The 17546-nt window shown below is 39.1% G+C and overlaps 1 protein-coding gene across 1 annotated transcript in view; it reads right to left on the bottom strand.

The window, feature by feature from the left end:
- The window catches only part of LOC146477291 (lysophospholipid acyltransferase 5-like), a 16800-nt gene extending 479 nt beyond the window's left edge, over positions 1-16321 (bottom strand). The window contains exons 1-17 of the mRNA XM_085113766.1: positions 15842-16321; positions 15216-15274; positions 14635-14683; positions 13621-13727; positions 11694-11790; positions 10746-10783; positions 10346-10405; positions 9529-9576; positions 7885-7958; positions 7602-7710; positions 7411-7497; positions 6207-6326; positions 5020-5066; positions 4107-4254; positions 2951-3109; positions 1828-1952; positions 1-831 (exon numbers count right to left, since the gene is read on the bottom strand). The exon at positions 1-831 is cut by the window's left edge and continues 479 nt beyond it. Coding sequence (XP_084969892.1) covers positions 807-831; positions 1828-1952; positions 2951-3109; positions 4107-4254; positions 5020-5066; positions 6207-6326; positions 7411-7497; positions 7602-7710; positions 7885-7958; positions 9529-9576; positions 10346-10405; positions 10746-10783; positions 11694-11790; positions 13621-13727; positions 14635-14683; positions 15216-15274; positions 15842-15941 — 1452 coding nt within the window. The 5' untranslated portion in view covers positions 15942-16321 and the 3' untranslated portion in view covers positions 1-806. The remainder of the gene's footprint in view (positions 832-1827; positions 1953-2950; positions 3110-4106; positions 4255-5019; positions 5067-6206; positions 6327-7410; positions 7498-7601; positions 7711-7884; positions 7959-9528; positions 9577-10345; positions 10406-10745; positions 10784-11693; positions 11791-13620; positions 13728-14634; positions 14684-15215; positions 15275-15841) is intronic.
- Between the last annotated feature and the right edge of the window lie 1225 nt (positions 16322-17546).

Genomic DNA, 17546 nt, shown 5'->3' on the forward strand with positions numbered 1-17546 from the left:
CTAATTTAGACTCTGAGTTCCACAAATAAGCTGTTTGGCTGCGCTTGTTGAATTTTGAAGTTTTCAAGACTTTCGAGTCGGTCATATTTGGTACGTAACATGGTCACAACAGCAATAAGCCTACAGTAAAAAAAGGTTTTCAATTTCGGTTATTAAAAACAAGGCCAAAAGTTAACGATCCGCAAGATGCAAAACGCGATGGATCAACTCTTGAAATTCGCATTGTTATAGAACTTATGACATCATGATATATGACGTCATTTCCTATATCCATTATTATTATTATTATTATTAATTGGTCAGGCCAGATTTTGACGAAGGCTGGATTATCTCCGATTTGTGAAAAAAAAATCGGAAAACTTCGTCCGTTCCTTCAAGTTTCAGTAAGTTTTCTTTTAAATCATGGTTGATGACTGGCACTAGCTACGAACGCGCAATAACGAGTTTTGAAATTCAGATGTTCAACCCCATATATTTCACATATCTAGCTGCTCACAGCCATGCAAAATAGCGAATGACAAGAAATCGTCCATAGAAATGCATCAGCAACAACATCACGTCTATAGTTGAGTTTTCCCACCAGCCCCCTCCCTCCACCTCCCCCTCCCCTTAATTGCCGTTAGCAGCGTAAGACTACATTTACCGTTTTGTTTTGTTTTTGCATCTAATTCTAAGTGGTTCACCATTTTACTTGCTTTAGCTGAGTAGTCAGTGTTGGTTTTACAACAAAAGGAAGAAACTCGCTATGAACACCAGTTAAGCCACAGCCTGATTCGCAAGATGATCCATTTCTAAGATTCTCCTGTTTACTCGTCTTTTGTTTTCTGGAATCTTTGAAGGAAAAGACAAAAGAAAAGATTCTGAGTGAGGAGAAAATTAACGTTTCAAATGAGACATGTTTTGTTGCCTAATTTTTCAACAAAATTTGAAGGAATGAAGGGAGTGAATGTGTTGATTGTAGAATTTCGTACCACAGAAGAGAAAAAGAAAGGAAAGCAAAAACAAAAAGGCAAGAAAAGTCCCGAAGAATGAACTCGGTAAGACATGGGAAACCCCTGAGGTACATGACGCAGTAATGGAGGGGGCTACAATAAATTTAAGTTATATTATTTCTTCATTTTATTTTTTTATCGTGTAACAATCAAAGGTAGCATGATTCACCAAGAGGAAGCATGCAAAATGGTACTTGGCGCAGTTTTTTGGATATCAAAAGGAACTTAAACTGTGATTCGGCGTATGTTTGTTTCCTCTGGTAATCCATTGCCGCGGGAAACGCAAACGACGTTATAAGAGCGTTACAAAAATGGAGTCTGATCACAGATTATCATAAAAACTCTTCAGCGTTTTAAAACTCTTCTCAAGCAAGCCACTGAACAAAAAGGAAGTGAAATATATGTTAATAAAATGATGATGGTATTGATAATGATAATGATGATGATGATGATGATGATGATGATGATGATGATGATGATGATGATGATGACGATGATGATGATGATGATGATGATGATGTATTTTAGGATTACTTTCTACCTTGATGAATTATTCGGTAAGTTTGAGCACCTAGAATTTGGTCATGAAATATCTATTTCAACAGTTGTCCGGGTGTATTATCTCTGATTAACCAATCCTTCAAGTTTGTTTCGTTAAGGATAACCTTAAATAGTTTAAAGAACTATACGACAAGTTACCGAAAACCTAGCAGCTTAAAGAATTATACCACAAAGAGGTGTCCAAAAATAGTCGGTATGATGAAATATGGGATAACAAGTTTACAAAGTTATTCCAGTACCAGATACCCTTCGCAGAAAACAATTATAGGCTTACTTGTTTTCGTTGGGGTCTGTAAATTTGCTCGTCAAAATTCTGGTCATTGGCTTTAAGAAAATTGAGTAAAGAATGAACCAACAGCATAACGCGATCGGAAACACATAGTACAAGGACATCCAGGCCTGAAAATAATCATAATGAAAATAATAAATTAACACAGTTAACCTCAACAGTCAGCCCCGCAGACCCAAATAGTTGGGACAAGGGAAAGTGGAAATGAAAGAGAATGAAATCGGCGAAAAAACGTCAGAGAGCGGGGGGGGGGGGGGGGGAGGGGGAGGGAGAGGTCTTGGACATCCCTTAACGGCGAGTACCAAACGAACTTCCTAATAATTTTCCTATATTTAGGGACCACTCGTTTTGACCGACTATGGGTCTATTATCATGCATAATAGTTAATTTAACTTGTTTTCACTACACGCAAAAATTATATTACAGAAAAAGAATGGAGCGATTTTCATTTTAGTTTCGTGAAACCAAAACCAAAGCAATTACTCTGGCCAATCACAACAGACGTAAACAGCGCAATGAAGCAAATACATGTAACCGGTGCCAAGCGCGGGAAAACGATTAGATTTGGTTTTACTTCTGACTGGTTGAGAAAGATGCCCAAGTTTTGTTAGCCAATCAGAGCGCAGTAAGGCAAAACCAAAGCAAATGGGATATTACTTTCGACACCTAATAGAAATGTACTCTAATAATAATGACAAATTAGAATCATAACAAATTACAAATTAAAGAAAAAAATGAGATGTAGTGGGGAAGGACTATAAGCATACGTGCTAGTCCACCCAAACATACATAAAAAGATAAATAACCAATAAAAACGGGGGATTAAAATGGCTATTACACCATTTGTCGCATGGCAACACACGCCACGTGCAGCTTTGCACGTTGACGATCGAGATCAAAGTCCTTCCTCACATAAAACTCTTTGTAAAATTTAGCGGCCAAGGATGGACTGAGCAGATGCAAGTTCTACTGAAGTCTTTCGGGCAAAGTTCGAAATTATTTGAACAATATGCAAACGTTTTATTAGCCTCATTCGGTCTCCTGACACCATGTTCCGCACAAGGCCCACACTCTTTACTCTAAAAGCCAACTACGTCCGGGAGTTTACCTTGTGACTGTAATCCAGTCTCCGCAGCAAAAACGGGAGCAGGAAAAAAGCCACTCCTGAGAGTCGCAAACATACACCCAACAGGATTATGGGTATCTTGACAAACAGTGGAAGAGCTGTGAATGGCGTCTGAACTGCACGGCTACAAAGACCTAAGAACTGAATGAGATAGAATAGAAAATCAACGGCATTACGCGGTCATGGCCCGTTATTGAGCCGGCAAATATTATTGAGCACTAAAACAAGGGACAAGGTTCTGTGCTTCCATTCATTCCACGGATGCAGAAACGGTTTGGGGTTTGAAATTTAAACAGGCCTAACACGACTTCAGCGATTCCCGAATTTGTACAGCCAAGCCTTTTCTCAAACATTTTCAATTTTCGTAGCTGGGGTAGATCTGGGGTAAAGTATGAGGTTGGGGCTATTATTTTAAAAATTCTTACTACATTACTCTTTGACAATTGGAAAGGAAAAAGAAGGTTTTTTATAGCCTGATCGTTTGCGAGGGGCGAAGCCTCGAGCCAATTATCAAGGTCGATAGAAACCGAGAGCGAGCAGTCTTACTGTTTAAGAATGACCGATCCATTCAACAAGGAAATTAGGTAAAAAAAGAAGGAATTACTTCAAGCTAGTTGGTTTGCGCATTCGGCAATTTTTATTGCGCGGGCTCCCAGGTTAGCCTAAAATTAGAACGCTCTTGTGTAGCTAATCAGATTGTGAGTTGGCCTAATATTAATTCAGCCACCAACCTCGTTCCCAAGTTGCCAGAGGGGAGACCCTGGAACGAGGTTGGTCAGCCACTGGGTTATTCTACGTAGACAGTCGTTGCTTATGAACAAGATGATTGGTCCGTTACTAGTAGGCTACCAGCTCTTATCATATGAGTACAATCTATATAGATGATGGGTAAAAAAGAGGCTTCTTTTAATATAAAAAAATTCCTTTGGTAACATTTCTCTTGAGACAAGAGTTGTATATAGGAGTTGTATGACCGTACATAAACTCAAAACCAGGCAGACGCATTCAAGAACAACTCAGTTTCGTAATGAAATCATGAATTGTTTTCCCTTGCGGCAAAAACATTCCAGAAATAATTCTGTGTTCATGCCTCTCTGATTCGCAGTGAAACCAACATTTGTATTATTTGTTTACCTACCTGTTGTTCCGCGACAATGACGACAAATTCTCCGATGAAACACAAGAAAAACCCAGGCGCGATACCATGCCACAACGCCACAAACGCGAGCGTTACAAAGTGGGAGATGAGTTTATTTCCCAGGAAACGGAGCCTTTTGTATAAATACCTGGAAATACGGACTGTTTTCAGGTCTTTTGATTTATTCCTTCTAGTTTATCTAATTATCTGTAATGAGGCTGGGGTCAGATTTACGTAGCCCTCGTAAGCTAAGATGTATCCTTAAGTGTTGTTTCTTGACAAAAGCCTATTGCTGGACTAACAATATACTAATGTTAACAAACACTACTTAAGGACGGTGCCTACAAAAAAAGAAGTATTTTTGTGTGGTTTGTGACTATGCAGGGAAAGCAGATCTTAGCGAGGGTCATTGAAATCCAAAAAAACTGGTAACCACATATTTTTTAGAGATGATAGAGCAACAATTATTCTAAAATACATATGCATTTTTTTTTTTAAATTGGAGATTTATTAACTTTGAAAAATGCATGGTTACCCCAAATTTTCTTTTTGGATACCAAGAGTACTTGCTAAGTTCTGCTTTCTCCGCGTAGTTTTAAACTGCGCAGTAATATCACCGTATTAGCAGGCACCACCCATACGAAACCCAAGTATCTCGAGATGCGGAGAGCTTATGTGCAGCAACAAAAGAAGGCACGGTCCTTAAAAGACATATCTTAAGTTAGGAGGACTTTGTTAATCTGTCCCCTGAGACAACTTGACAAGAATACGATAAGAGACTACAAATGCATTTCATATACCAAAAACTAAAATATCCTCTGATCTCGAAAAACCAATCAAGAACGTTTTTATGCTGTGTTTCATTACAATTTAATTTCTCCCCTTTATTTAACTGGATGAACTAAACGCTTACCTTAACATCCACTGATTAGTGTTCAAGTTAAAAGCGTCTATGACATGCTAATTGAAAACAAAAATATAAAAGGACATTAACAAATGGAAAGATGTTGTTTCCCATGCAACGTGAACGCTTAATGGTTTACTGACAGCTTAAAGGTGAAAATTCCCAGATCAGGCTATTTATTTTCCATTCTCAAATCATTAATAATTCATCAAGCAAAAACAAAGGAAATCACTACCGTGAGGGAGGTTTGCAAATGTGATCTTAATTATCATAAAATTTGTGAACTTTTCCTTCGAATTTCTCCAAGAATTATCATTAGTTTGAGAAGCTATATCCAACACTCGAAAGAGTGTTTCCTCCTATTTCCAAACACCTCGAAGTTGGTTAAAGAAACTCGGCTGCGCCTCGTTTTTGCAACCTACTTCTCGGTGTTTGGAAATCGGAGGAAACACTCTTCCTCGTGTTTGATCTATTACTTCAAAAACTCATTAATAATTCATAAGCCCAATAACCTATCAAATGGTCGATAAAACATCACGTGCAGTGGTTTCAAAAAACGGATAAAACCTCCTCCTTATTAGTATGCGGTGTTTAATGTTTTTCTCGTATGCTAATTTCCAACGTTCACAAAAGCATCATTGTTATGAACTCTCTTGACACACGCTTTTCCAGGAATGTCTTTGAAGCCATTCAAAAAACTCGCAGCACGTGTTTTGTCGGGTCTAAAACCACTCGGCTGCGCCTCGTGATTTTAAATCCCGATAAAACACTGGTGCTCGTGTTTTAAACACGATTTCATGCAAACCAACTAACCAATGAAGAAGGAAGGAAGGAAAATACGAATGAATCAATGATTGATTGAATGAATGAACGAATCAATCAATCAATCAATACATCAATCAATCATTAATCAATCAATTAGTTAGTCACTAAATCAGTCAGACAGTCAGTCAGTGTTAGTTAGTTAATTAATGAAAACAGACCAAAGCACAACTACAACAAATTCCCTTTTCAAACAGTGATACGGGCTCTTTAATGTCCCCGACTAAATTAGAAGGACCTTCAATCACGTGATCATCTGAACTGAGGCTCAGTCGTCAGACGAATCAGTTACCAGTTTATATCTAAATAATCCTATTGGTGGTTCGACTGAGAATTCCAATCCGTAATAAAAGCCGCTCTGAATGGTTTGCTACCTGAAATGTGTAAGCCGTTTCAAAGAGAAGAAGATGTACGTTACTGCAGCCATCCCATCTTGCTTCACCCTCCTTTGATCGGCCATTATAACCCAATCCTGATATGATGCAAGATCCTTCCTATGAAAAGGAAACAGAAAAGCATTAAAAATGAAGTGTTGGAAAATAATACCAATGTTTGTTATACGGGCCATATTCTCATGCCAAGGCACTTTGGACAATGATGAACAGCCTAGTATATACGGGCCGCTAACATGGCCTTATCACGGGTTTCATCAGTTCACAAGTTTCTATTTTTTTTTCTGATGATGTTCAATCCTTTACTATTTTATGGTTATTAGGAGCCTTTTGTCTGGCCTACAATTTTAGCAAAACTGATCTGCAAAATGGGCATGGCAAAAATGTTAACACTTACTTTCGCCAAGCTCCAGCGCGCTCGTTTGAATGAACTTTCGAATGAATTTCTTTTAAATATTGTGAACAATTCATCTCTTTTTACTAGAACTGTTTATGGATCTACGTCCCTCTCCAGCTCAATCGGTGAAATTCCAAAAGATATTTACTACACTTCGTTTTCAAGAGGAGCTTGCCTGTATGCAGTCACATTGGTTTTAACCGCTTAAAACCTGTCGAGTTTTCGTTAGGCCGAAAGCCTTCGTAGGTGATTCTTCTCTTCCAGTCTTTTGCTACCTACAGTACTACTTTATTCTACTCTTGTACTGCCTACATTCTTGTCTGATTCTTACTTCTGCTAGGAACTCGTAAAATATCCCCATTTCCGAGTTGCTGTGAGCCTCACTATGAAAGCGAGGCTAAGTGCAAAACTCTTCATATGAAAATTTAGTTTGTTTGCATATGAATGAAAGCTAATTTTCATAACAAACATTTTGCCCTTAGCCTCGCTTTCACAATGAGGTTCAAAGTAACTCGGAAATGGTCTATTTTATTGAAGGAATTTTATTTAATATTTATACCACTATGTCCAGAAATGCACGCTAATGAGATGCATGAACTGTATGATAGACATCACAAAGTGTCCCCTAACCTTAATTCTTACTAAAACACAAATAATTCTGTCAAACATGAAGTCATATGAAAATGACAAAAAGGTCTGTCTTAAATAAAGTACCGCAAATCAGGGTTAGGTGCATTTCTGGACACAAGTGTATGCCACGGGCCAAGTTGTCGAAAACTCAGTACTTACAGCAATGAGCCAAACAGCTTGGTATTTCATGACAAAAACTTTTGTAGTTGCAATGGCGTAACAGAGTTTGTAGAAGAACGACTTTTGCTGAAATTAGAAAAACACAGTTTAAATAGGTCTTCAATCTGCTTCAGTGCTTTAGACAAACGTCAAACTGAATCCATGCAATTAAAAGCGTTAGTCAAACCTACACGGTATTCCTCCGTTATGAGAAAATCTTCTTTCACTTTTGGCTGAAGTACTGTGTATACTACAAGATAAATTAATCCAATAGCGAAGCGCCTAAGACCTGCAACAATCCTATAAAATAAAACAAGACCAAACAACAGTTTGTAAGGCCAGGTAAATCAATTCAGCGAGGTTGTGTAATGAAAAAGGATAGACCATTTAAATACAAGTAACACCTAAGAGCTCGTCAGCCAGTTTAAACGATTTTTCTGTTCAAAGGAAAATTCAGACGAGTGCACAACAAACCGTGAATTTGATGCATCGTCTTTCTTGTCTATAAGAGTTCCCTCGATTAACGCCAAGTATTTCTTCATTGGAAACTAAAAATAAAGAGAGGGAAAACGATAGGAAGTAAGAAGGGCCGTGTAATAACATTGACAACAAACAATTCCACGACTTCACCAGCAACATTTAATATTCTGCAGAAACTAAGGCCGCGTGTACATGACAAGGGAACGAGTTTCGTTCTGTCCCCGGATTAGCCTCTTCCCGGAGGATTGGTGTCATCCCGGGATTCTGGAATGAACTCAATCCCGCACGAGATAGAGAAGACCTTTGCTTTTCATTTTCATTTTCGCTTTTTTTAGCCTAACTATGATTAATATGACTATGTGATATATTTTAAGATTTACTGTAGCTCTGCCATTAATTTTGGTTCCATGTGTATACCTTGTTCTAATTACTTAACTGAGGGAGCCCATTCTTTACAAGCCCGGTGGCTTCCCTTGGCTTCCTTGCCATTAGTGTTTAAATAATTAGCTTATTTCTTGCTTTTGTACAACTTATGGCAAAACAATAAACTGAACTGAACAGATGAAATTCGTAAAGGGATTCTGCTAAATATCGGAATGACACAAATTTTGAATAGGTTGAATGTTTGATAGATGTATTTTTCAGTCAGCGACATACCGAAAAAGAAAACCAGAGTGCTCCGATCAGGAGTCGAACCTAAGACCTTCCGACTACTAGTTCGGATGCTCTGCCACTGAGCTACAGGAGAACTCGTGGGAGCTAAGGCCATTAAACTAGGTTCATGGGACAAACATCCTGCATACTGTTAGATTTGAATGGCGATGAGTGGAATATGTGAAAAAAATCTGATGTTATGTTTATAAGCCAGGTAGATATTTTGCGGTTCCTGTTTTATTTATTTATTTTTTTCATTTAATTCATATTTTTATTTTAACACTTCAGACGCGTTACCGACCTCACTCTACATAAATAAAATGGTTCCTTGGTCTGAAGTGTTGTTTACGGATGTATTTCATCATTGCAGTTGGAAATAAAACGACGTTTTCCACGATGTTTAAAGCCGGAACGGAGAAACGCTGTGTTTACATGAATTTTTGGCGTTATATAATCATCCGAGATGAGATCAGCGTTTAATCAGAATAGCTTTATCAAAAACTTCTTGACTTTGTAACCAATGTAGAATTACAGATCAACTTATCTACTCAAAAAAAAAGCCTCATACATGAAGAATTGATTGTGAAATGAAAGAACAATGTTGAGTTTTCCTCGCATTCGGTATAGGTTCTTTAAATTAACTATTATTATTATTATTATTATTATTATTATTATTATTATTATTATTATTATTATTATTATTATTATTATTATTATTATTATTATCATCATTATTATTATTAGCCGAAGAGGTGATAGGTATTGGTGATTTTGCAACGAGGCAAACATCTACCACTATTTCGCGACACTGGATGAGCACACAAAACCACTTGATAGCCATCGCTTATCAGCCATTTTATTTCTGACAAATTGAAAACAAAAACAAAAGAAACAAACAAACAAACTCGCTGGTGAAATCTAGGACAATACCGTGAGTTCCCAACAAGAACGCGTCTAAAACACAATGAGTGGTTTGGTACATACCTGGGGTCCCACAAGAAATCCTCCAAAGAAATACGTGTAACTTGCTATCTAAAGAAATCAAGGAGAAATAAACGTAAAACAAAACCAAACTTATTACCCTGGCCAATCACAACAGATACAAACAACGAAAGGGGCCAATCAGAACTCGAGGAAAGTACATGCAACCGGTGCCAAACACGAGAAACGCGTGCGAGCATTAGCTAAGAAATTGGCGCGAGTTTTGTTAACCAGTCCCAGAGCGTAGTAAAGCAAAACCAAACCAAACGTGAATTACTTCCGACACTCGATTGAAAACAACTCTGACACATTTTAATGTTACTATCAATGTACGGTTTCCATAACTGAGTTCATAGTCTCGTTTTGTTAAATGAAAACAGTATACGCACAAGAACATAACAGTACCATGGGGCATGACGCCTTTCATTTTCGCTGCTGCCTCCTACCCACCACGCGCGCTACGTTCTAAACGTTCTTGGATTGAGGAGAGGCTTGGTAACGAAATTAAATTAATTTTCTTGCGTGCGCAAATTATGTTTCTTTTATTTCTGGGAATGAGACAGTGTTCGCAGGGTTTAGAAGTCGCAAAGAACGGCAGCCTTTCCCGATAGCCGGGAACGGGCAATAACAAAACGCCACGGAAAGTTATATATGTGCTAGGGCAGAGTATATTGTATTTTTCGTTTATGCTGTGACAAGCGAGTAATAAGAATTTAATTTTCCCAAACCCCAGCCAATAACCCACCCCGCTAAAATAGAAAAATTTACTTACAGGGATCTTTGACAAGGAAAGACAAATTCACTGAAAGATTTAACATACCTGTAATAACGATGGACATTCGCGGATGGCAGTTCTTTTAAAATCTTCGGATAGTTTTTCCTAAAACGAAAGTTTCCTTGTTAGAGTGGTTTATAGGACGACTAGTTATTAGATTGTAATAAGCTAATAAACAAGGCCAAAACAAAAGGCAGTCAGAGCCAAGCGTGGGGAAACGTACAAGTCTAATTCATTCGATCACGCTAACAGGCAACCTCGTTGGGGAGCCAGGGAACAAGGTTACAAACAGGATTTACCTTTTAGCTTATATACAGAACTTAGTGATGGACTTCTGGTAACGCGCATGTCATCATTTTACAGTAAGGTGTAAGATTAATAAATTATGAAGTTATTAGTAGAGCAGAGAACTTTTACAGGCTTTGAGCAGCTGCTTGTCCCTTACCTGGTCCTGATGGCCGTCATAATAATCCCAAGCCAAACCTGTAAATAAGGGTAAGGAGTTTAATTTACTTCACTTTATTCATTTATTTCAAGACGGTAAAACCGTCAGTGGGTATAACTATAATACAAGGTGGTTGCTTTATCATTGTTATAAAATCGGTCGATTTCCCTTTTAAGGCGCCCAAGTTGTTCAAAGTTAAGTCGTACATCGGCAAAAAGGCCACCCTCCGCCCTAACTCGCCTGTCTTGATGGGCGTGACAAGAAAGCACAAAGTGTCTTGCTTCTTGTCATTATCACCCGCGTCGAACGATTTAAGATTAAGAGGGACAACTGGAGACATGTCGGCGCATGGGCAGAAGTTAAGTACGGTTGTTCTAGCAACAACTAGAATTACTACCATCAGCCTCTTCACCCCCCACCTCCAACACCTGCTGCCTAGATTGGATGCAAGAACACCAGAGGATGGCCTCTTGTTAGGTTTTCCTGACGATGCCCCGCTGCGCATTCGCACATGAGAGCAAACCCGACGGCAAAACAATCGTTTTTTCTCTTGAAATTCACCTACGGAGACGCTAATCGCCCAAACCGTGAACTGGCATGGCGCTTATTTGCCAAAAGGGTGGATTCTCATGTGCGAGTCCCCGTTTTGAAGTCTTAACTGATTTCAAATGTGTCTCATTAACACCCTTTAGCAACCGCCGCATATAAATCTACTACAATAAGCAACTTTACATGCTGTGATTGGTTGAAAAGTACAGTCACCTCCAGTTATTGCGGGACCGCGAGTGAGTGTCCTAAATAGCGAGAGTCCGTAATAGTCGGAATTTATTTTAGTCAAACTTCTGTAATTTATTTTTGCCGGTGATTTAGCTGCTGTCGGTATTATCGGGGTGTCCGTAAAAGCGAGGTGTCCGCAAGGCAAGAGTTGATTGTAGTAAGATAACTTACCAGTGAGGCGAAGGCATAATACACAGTGAGCTGTTGTCCAGGAAACCGAATAATCCCGAGAATAAGTCTTGAACACATATCCCGTGATAAGATAACCCTGGAAAAAACAAATTATTGCATAATATAAAATCCTTCACTGTATGTTACATGCTGACCGTGAAAAGCCCTTTGGTTAAAGTTTATAATCTAACACACTTAAGCCTGGTTCTCATATGCCGCCGAACTACCTGCGACACAGCCACCGGTACTGCCTGGGGTACTGTTCCGACATATGAGAACATACGCCGTCGGCAGCAACAACCATCGCAGGCCTTTGCCGCCGGCAAGCCTGCGAAGTTGACTTGAGTTCAACTTCGCAGGCAGGTCGGCGGTTCTTCCGGAACCCCGGCGAAAAAAACGTTTTATGTGAACAGAACCGGCGATCGTCGGCGATGTCCCAGAGGCAAATATAGCCCACAATACATTACGTCCAAGATAAAAATCATCTACCAAACAAGAAGATAAATTCGAGAAGACAAATTAACCATTCTGTTCACCTGAAGAAACATGTCGTGTAGCCTCAACACAGCAAACAAAGTATGATACTTTCCGTGCTGGCTCCTTTCTCGAAGCATAGGGCGAACCTAAAACTTCCGCTTCCGTTTTTCTCGTTTTTCTTCACGCTTTCTTCGTAGGTATCTCCTTACAAGCAACGAAACTAGCGAAAACTAGACTGGCAACGAATTAGCAGGGTTCTATCCATGTTTATTGAAGGAATGTTAAAAAGAGCGCCAAATGATACCGTTTAAGCGCGCTTTTTTAAATTCACCGGGGGCACGTCCCAGGTACATCTGCGCAACCACTACGATGTACCTGGGTCGAAAAATCACGTCAACCGGCGACTACAACGCAGGTTATCGCAGGTAGGTCGGCTGCATATGAGAACCAGGCTTTACTTAGATGGATAAACCGCATCCTTGAAGGTCATCCTTGAATATTTCGAAGTTGCAGTGTCTTAGGTCTCTAAACTGATGAGCTTGGGGTATAAGTGTACCTGACAATATGTCGAATTTTAGTTTGAAGTTGCGGCGGGACGCCTACGTTTTTTGAATGAATTGCCAAAGGTTACTAACCAACACATTCTTGGAAACCCAGGGACAGAAATTGAGGACGAGGCGGAAGAAATCGAAAAGGTAAGGGGAAAAATTCGACGAAGAAAAATAGGGAGGCTACTTCGTCGAATTTTTCGCGCCCGCTTCGACTTTTTCCACGTCCAAACCATCTGTCCCTGGGTCTCCGAGGATGTTGCCAAAAATGAGAGCAATCCGAATAAAACAGGCAACACCTTAAATTCAAAAAACTTAAGCCCATTCTTTTCACCGAATTTGATCGTATTTTCTATTAAAACTAAACCTCAAGCAAGATTAACTTCATTCTACTAGGTTTATGCCCCCAGCCTGTCAATTATACATGACAAAAAACTTGTCACTGATTAGAGCCTACTGTCTGTCTCCAGGAGCAAGGCAGAAAAACAAGAAGAGAGACCCTGAGAACGAAGTTGGAGATTGAGCTTGATTGATTGCTTCCTGGACCCGCAACCCTTGGATCCCTCTCATCTTAATTATTGGAAACATTCTTTATCATGTTGACCCTTGACCAAGGGGAGCAGGGGGGTGATTGTGAGAGTAAAGGGGATGGCAAAAGAATGGAAGAAAATCATACAAGAATGAGTCAAGCCAACCTCGTTCCCAAGGTTTCTCGTTTTCACATCCCTCTCTACTGAGAGATCGGGTGATGTCTCACTCCCTGGGAAGTGAAGAAGAGAGACCCTGGAAAGGAGGTTGGAGATGAGCCAGACCCCTGTTGCATATCAACCACTGAAACCTTATATTAAGGAACTAAAGGACCCCATAATGTTTGATGATTAATTCTTTCAGTGGTTACTTACCACATTCAGCACAAACATCAGAATCACTGTAATGGTTTGTGGGCCACCAAGCTGAAGCAACAGGTATGCCAAAATGACATTGACTATAGAGTGGAGACATGACCAACCTAACAACATATAAGCCCAGAATTTAACTCGGGATGGAGCAGTCATGGCCTATGGAGCAGTCATTGTTTTTTCCCCTTCTTTCGGGAAGCTGTCATTTGCTTCCCATGCTCAGGCTACTCAGGGTGAGATTGTTTGTAGCGTGAAAATTAGGTATACTAATGTAATGTTAGTAAAGTCTAAACAACAACCGTGGACGATAATCCTGCTGGTATACGTTGGATCAATTGTTGATCTGATTGGCTTAACAAATACAAAAGTACCTGAAGAAGGCTGGTTTGGCCAGCCGAAATATAGTACACTTTAAAACGTAATTCTACATTGTATCGGTCTCTGCTTCTCTTATCATTTGTAATGTTAGCATTGCTACCAAGATGAGTAAAATTGTAAAATATTCAATTTTGTTATAATTGTGCATACCAGGAGGGTGTAGAAGGCACCCTCTCAGGTTGGTCCTCTTCGTGTAGCTCCCTGTCTGGTATAATTCCCCACCCCACTACCCCTCATGTCTTACATGGGCAAACCTAGTGTCAGGTGACTCTCTGAATAAAACAAGCACTGGAGAACGTAATCAGTATAGCTTAATTGGTTTTAATTAATGCCTTAGAAAATTGCACTAAGAGGCTTATAATTTCAAATCTCAACCATTAAGAACTCTTTGCTTCACTAATAAGTTAAAAATAAGCCTCTGGTTGCAGTATATAAAATATATTGGTATTACAAGGTGATGTAAAAAGCATTTATATAAAAACTGAAATGTTTGTTACAATGCCCCACGTCCTCAACCCTACCCCCTATATTTTGTGCCTGTCACGCGTCTTTCAAAAATGACATTTTGCGTGACAAAAATAGCGCACATTCTTTATATACCTAGTTAAATAGAATTAATTTTAAATTCAGATCACTTACCAAAACAAAAGAAAGCTAACCAAATGCCGCAAACGGTAATAAATAGATGCTAGAAGGGGAAAATGTTGTGAAAAAAAATAAGTAAAACAAAACGACACGACAGTTTAACGTCAATGAAAACAAAAAATTACAGCCGTTTTCAATGTTACGTGCATAGCCTTAAGCGACTATCTTATGACGTACCATCTTTCCATATGCCATGTGAAAAAATGAAAACACAGCTGATTTATCTACGGTTAATAACAGAAGTCGATCTGAGGTCGAGAAATGGACGGTTTTGAAATTTGACGCCTTGCGAACAAAACGGCCGAATTCTACCGGAAATTGTGGAGAAGGGCCGATCGAAAGCGGTCAAATAGTTTGAATTTTCCTGAGAGCCGCGCGAAGTTAACACATTTATCAGCCATTTTCAGTAATTGTTGTTAATTATTCGTTTCTTTTGCCAAAAATCGAAAAATAGTCCGGCCAAAATAATTAAAAAGCCGTCTTTCAGCATGTGAAAGTAGCTATTCTCTGCTATTAATCACGTATTTTAAAACACTGAAAGTGGATATAAATAAATATAATTAGTAAATTATTACCTGTATGTTTGTGTTCTTCCTGTAACAGAAGGTTCTATAGACAAAAGCCACAGGCAAGCCTACATAACAAGAACGACAAAAGGTTAATTAATAACTGAACGATTCCATGGAGAGCTTTTCATCTTCATAAGAATGCAGAAGAAATTATAGTTTATGCCGAACGTCTCAAAATTATATGGTAAAAAAAAGATATCCCGTGCGTTTATTAAAATAAATATTATATGTATGTTATGTAATGTCACAGAAATTACACATAATTTCATTTTAATTGCTTTCAAAAGAAATTCCTTCGTCGTAACTTAATCAAACAATTTATGTACATATTAGCTTCCCTGTTTCGATTTCTGAAAAGCAAGCGTATACATATTCTATTCCTACTTTAATTTGTCTGGTTAGATGAATTAGATCTAAAAGATTCGAATATCTTGCGGTTAATCTGTTTATCTTAAACGAGCAGAATCGATTCGTTAAAGCCGGGGTTGAAGCCATTCCACCATAAAGATAATTCTTCGCATAGGTAATTTTATAGTCAAAATCCAATGAACGGCGAAGAACTCAAGTTCTTAGCAAATATCGCACGCTATAAACAAGGAAATAGACAAGTTGATATATCGGGTAATACTTACCGGACAATAAGCCGACCATAAGTCGAAGAACTGGTTCCGCAACTCCAGCTTTTTGTGCCACAGATCCGATAATGTTTCCACTTTCGCCGCTTTGAGCCATTTACAAGCTTTAATATTTTAGAAGACAGAACGGATAAAGATTATGTTCAACGTCGCAGCTTGTGCGATCACCTGACTTAAAACAAGGGCAAGACACGTATGAACACCCGAGCAACAGGTCTCGACGGCGCTATGTGCATAAATGAGTTCAATTTCCTGCACTGTTTTCAAATAACACGTTCACTTTCGCGGGCTGGCATTGTTTTATTTTGTCACGCATCTTTGTCACGCTCCATTGAAAGCTGAGTCACGATACGCCAAAAAAAAAAAAAAAGAAATTCACCCAAGAGCGGTAATGATACAATTTTGAGGGAAAAAAGATGGACTGTTATAATCCTGTAAACTACAGTTTGCAGTCGCGGAGGAGGCGATCTGTTTTTTTATTTATTTATTTATTTTTTTTTTTTTTGGGGGGGGGGGGGGGGGGAATGGAAAGGAAATTTTGTTCACCTTGATGTCTTTTTCCTTATCCATTATTTAAGCGGATATCAGTTTTTCTGTTTTGCACTTTTCGCCTCTCTTTGTTTAGTTAGTTAGTTCGTTTGTTTTGCGGCTGACACCCCCTACATGAACTATCGTAGGTTACCAAAAACCAGTTTCGTTTTTTTTTCTTTTATGACCTTTTATATGCTTCCCTTCCTTCTCGAACTCTTCACCCTAAGCTGGTGATACTCATGTTGTATAAAGTCAGGGACCGCGGAGCGGGAGCGGCTGGTGGGGGAAATTTAGCCCCCTCCCCCCCCCCCCCCCCCCTTAAGTTTGGATGGTTAAAAAAAATATTTTATTTAATTTTACAAAATTAACCAAATCCATCACTTATAGAAACAACTTACCTTACATATTATTAAGTATATTAAGGTTTTCTCCGACAAACACGACAATTTCAAACAGTTTGTCATTAGTTTTGCTGCTGAACGAACGACTATATTTCAGCCGTGAAATAATGGGATTTCAGGTGTTGGTTTAATTTTCATTCGTTCTTGGATCGGTGTTTCACGAAGTTCGAGGGAGTTCTTTTCCTCAAAGGCATTCATTTATGCAAGCTACTTTTAATATCGCCGTTATACGTAAATATTCAGAAATGGAACGGAGAATTACGTACAGCTACGGGATTCCTGGATCATTCAATCCCGCTGTCACAACGAACAAAGAAGCACATATCATGATTTACGGAAACATGAACAACGAAACTGGGTCTTCACAAGCTGCTAGCTTTCACAAGAAAACAAGTCGAAAATTTCTGCCTAGCTCATCAGCTTGTTGTGTTGGTCATGAAAAATGTGTGGGCCAGACTGAAGCATTGACTCCTTTTACTTCAAGAGAAAAGAAACGTATTTTGGTTGATACAATTAAAAATTTACATCAGTGTTGACAATTTTCGACGAATTTCTAGCCATTTCAGAAGACGTTAAGTTTAAATTTTTTCCCGATGGGGGCATACCCCCGGACCCCCAGTAGTTGTCTCACGCTAACGCGTTCGCTTTAACCCCCCGCCCCTCCCTCCACTCTCAAACCCGCTCCGCGGGCCCTGTAAAGTCGAGATTTATGTTAAAAGTAAACTTAAGATTTCGTTGAGATCGTTGATGATTACTGCTACCAATCCAAA

This window comes from Pavona decussata, unplaced genomic scaffold (genome assembly GCF_977016875.1).
Source record: "Pavona decussata unplaced genomic scaffold, jaPavDecu1.1 SCAFFOLD_71, whole genome shotgun sequence".
Classification (NCBI taxonomy): Eukaryota; Metazoa; Cnidaria; class Anthozoa; order Scleractinia; family Agariciidae; genus Pavona; species Pavona decussata.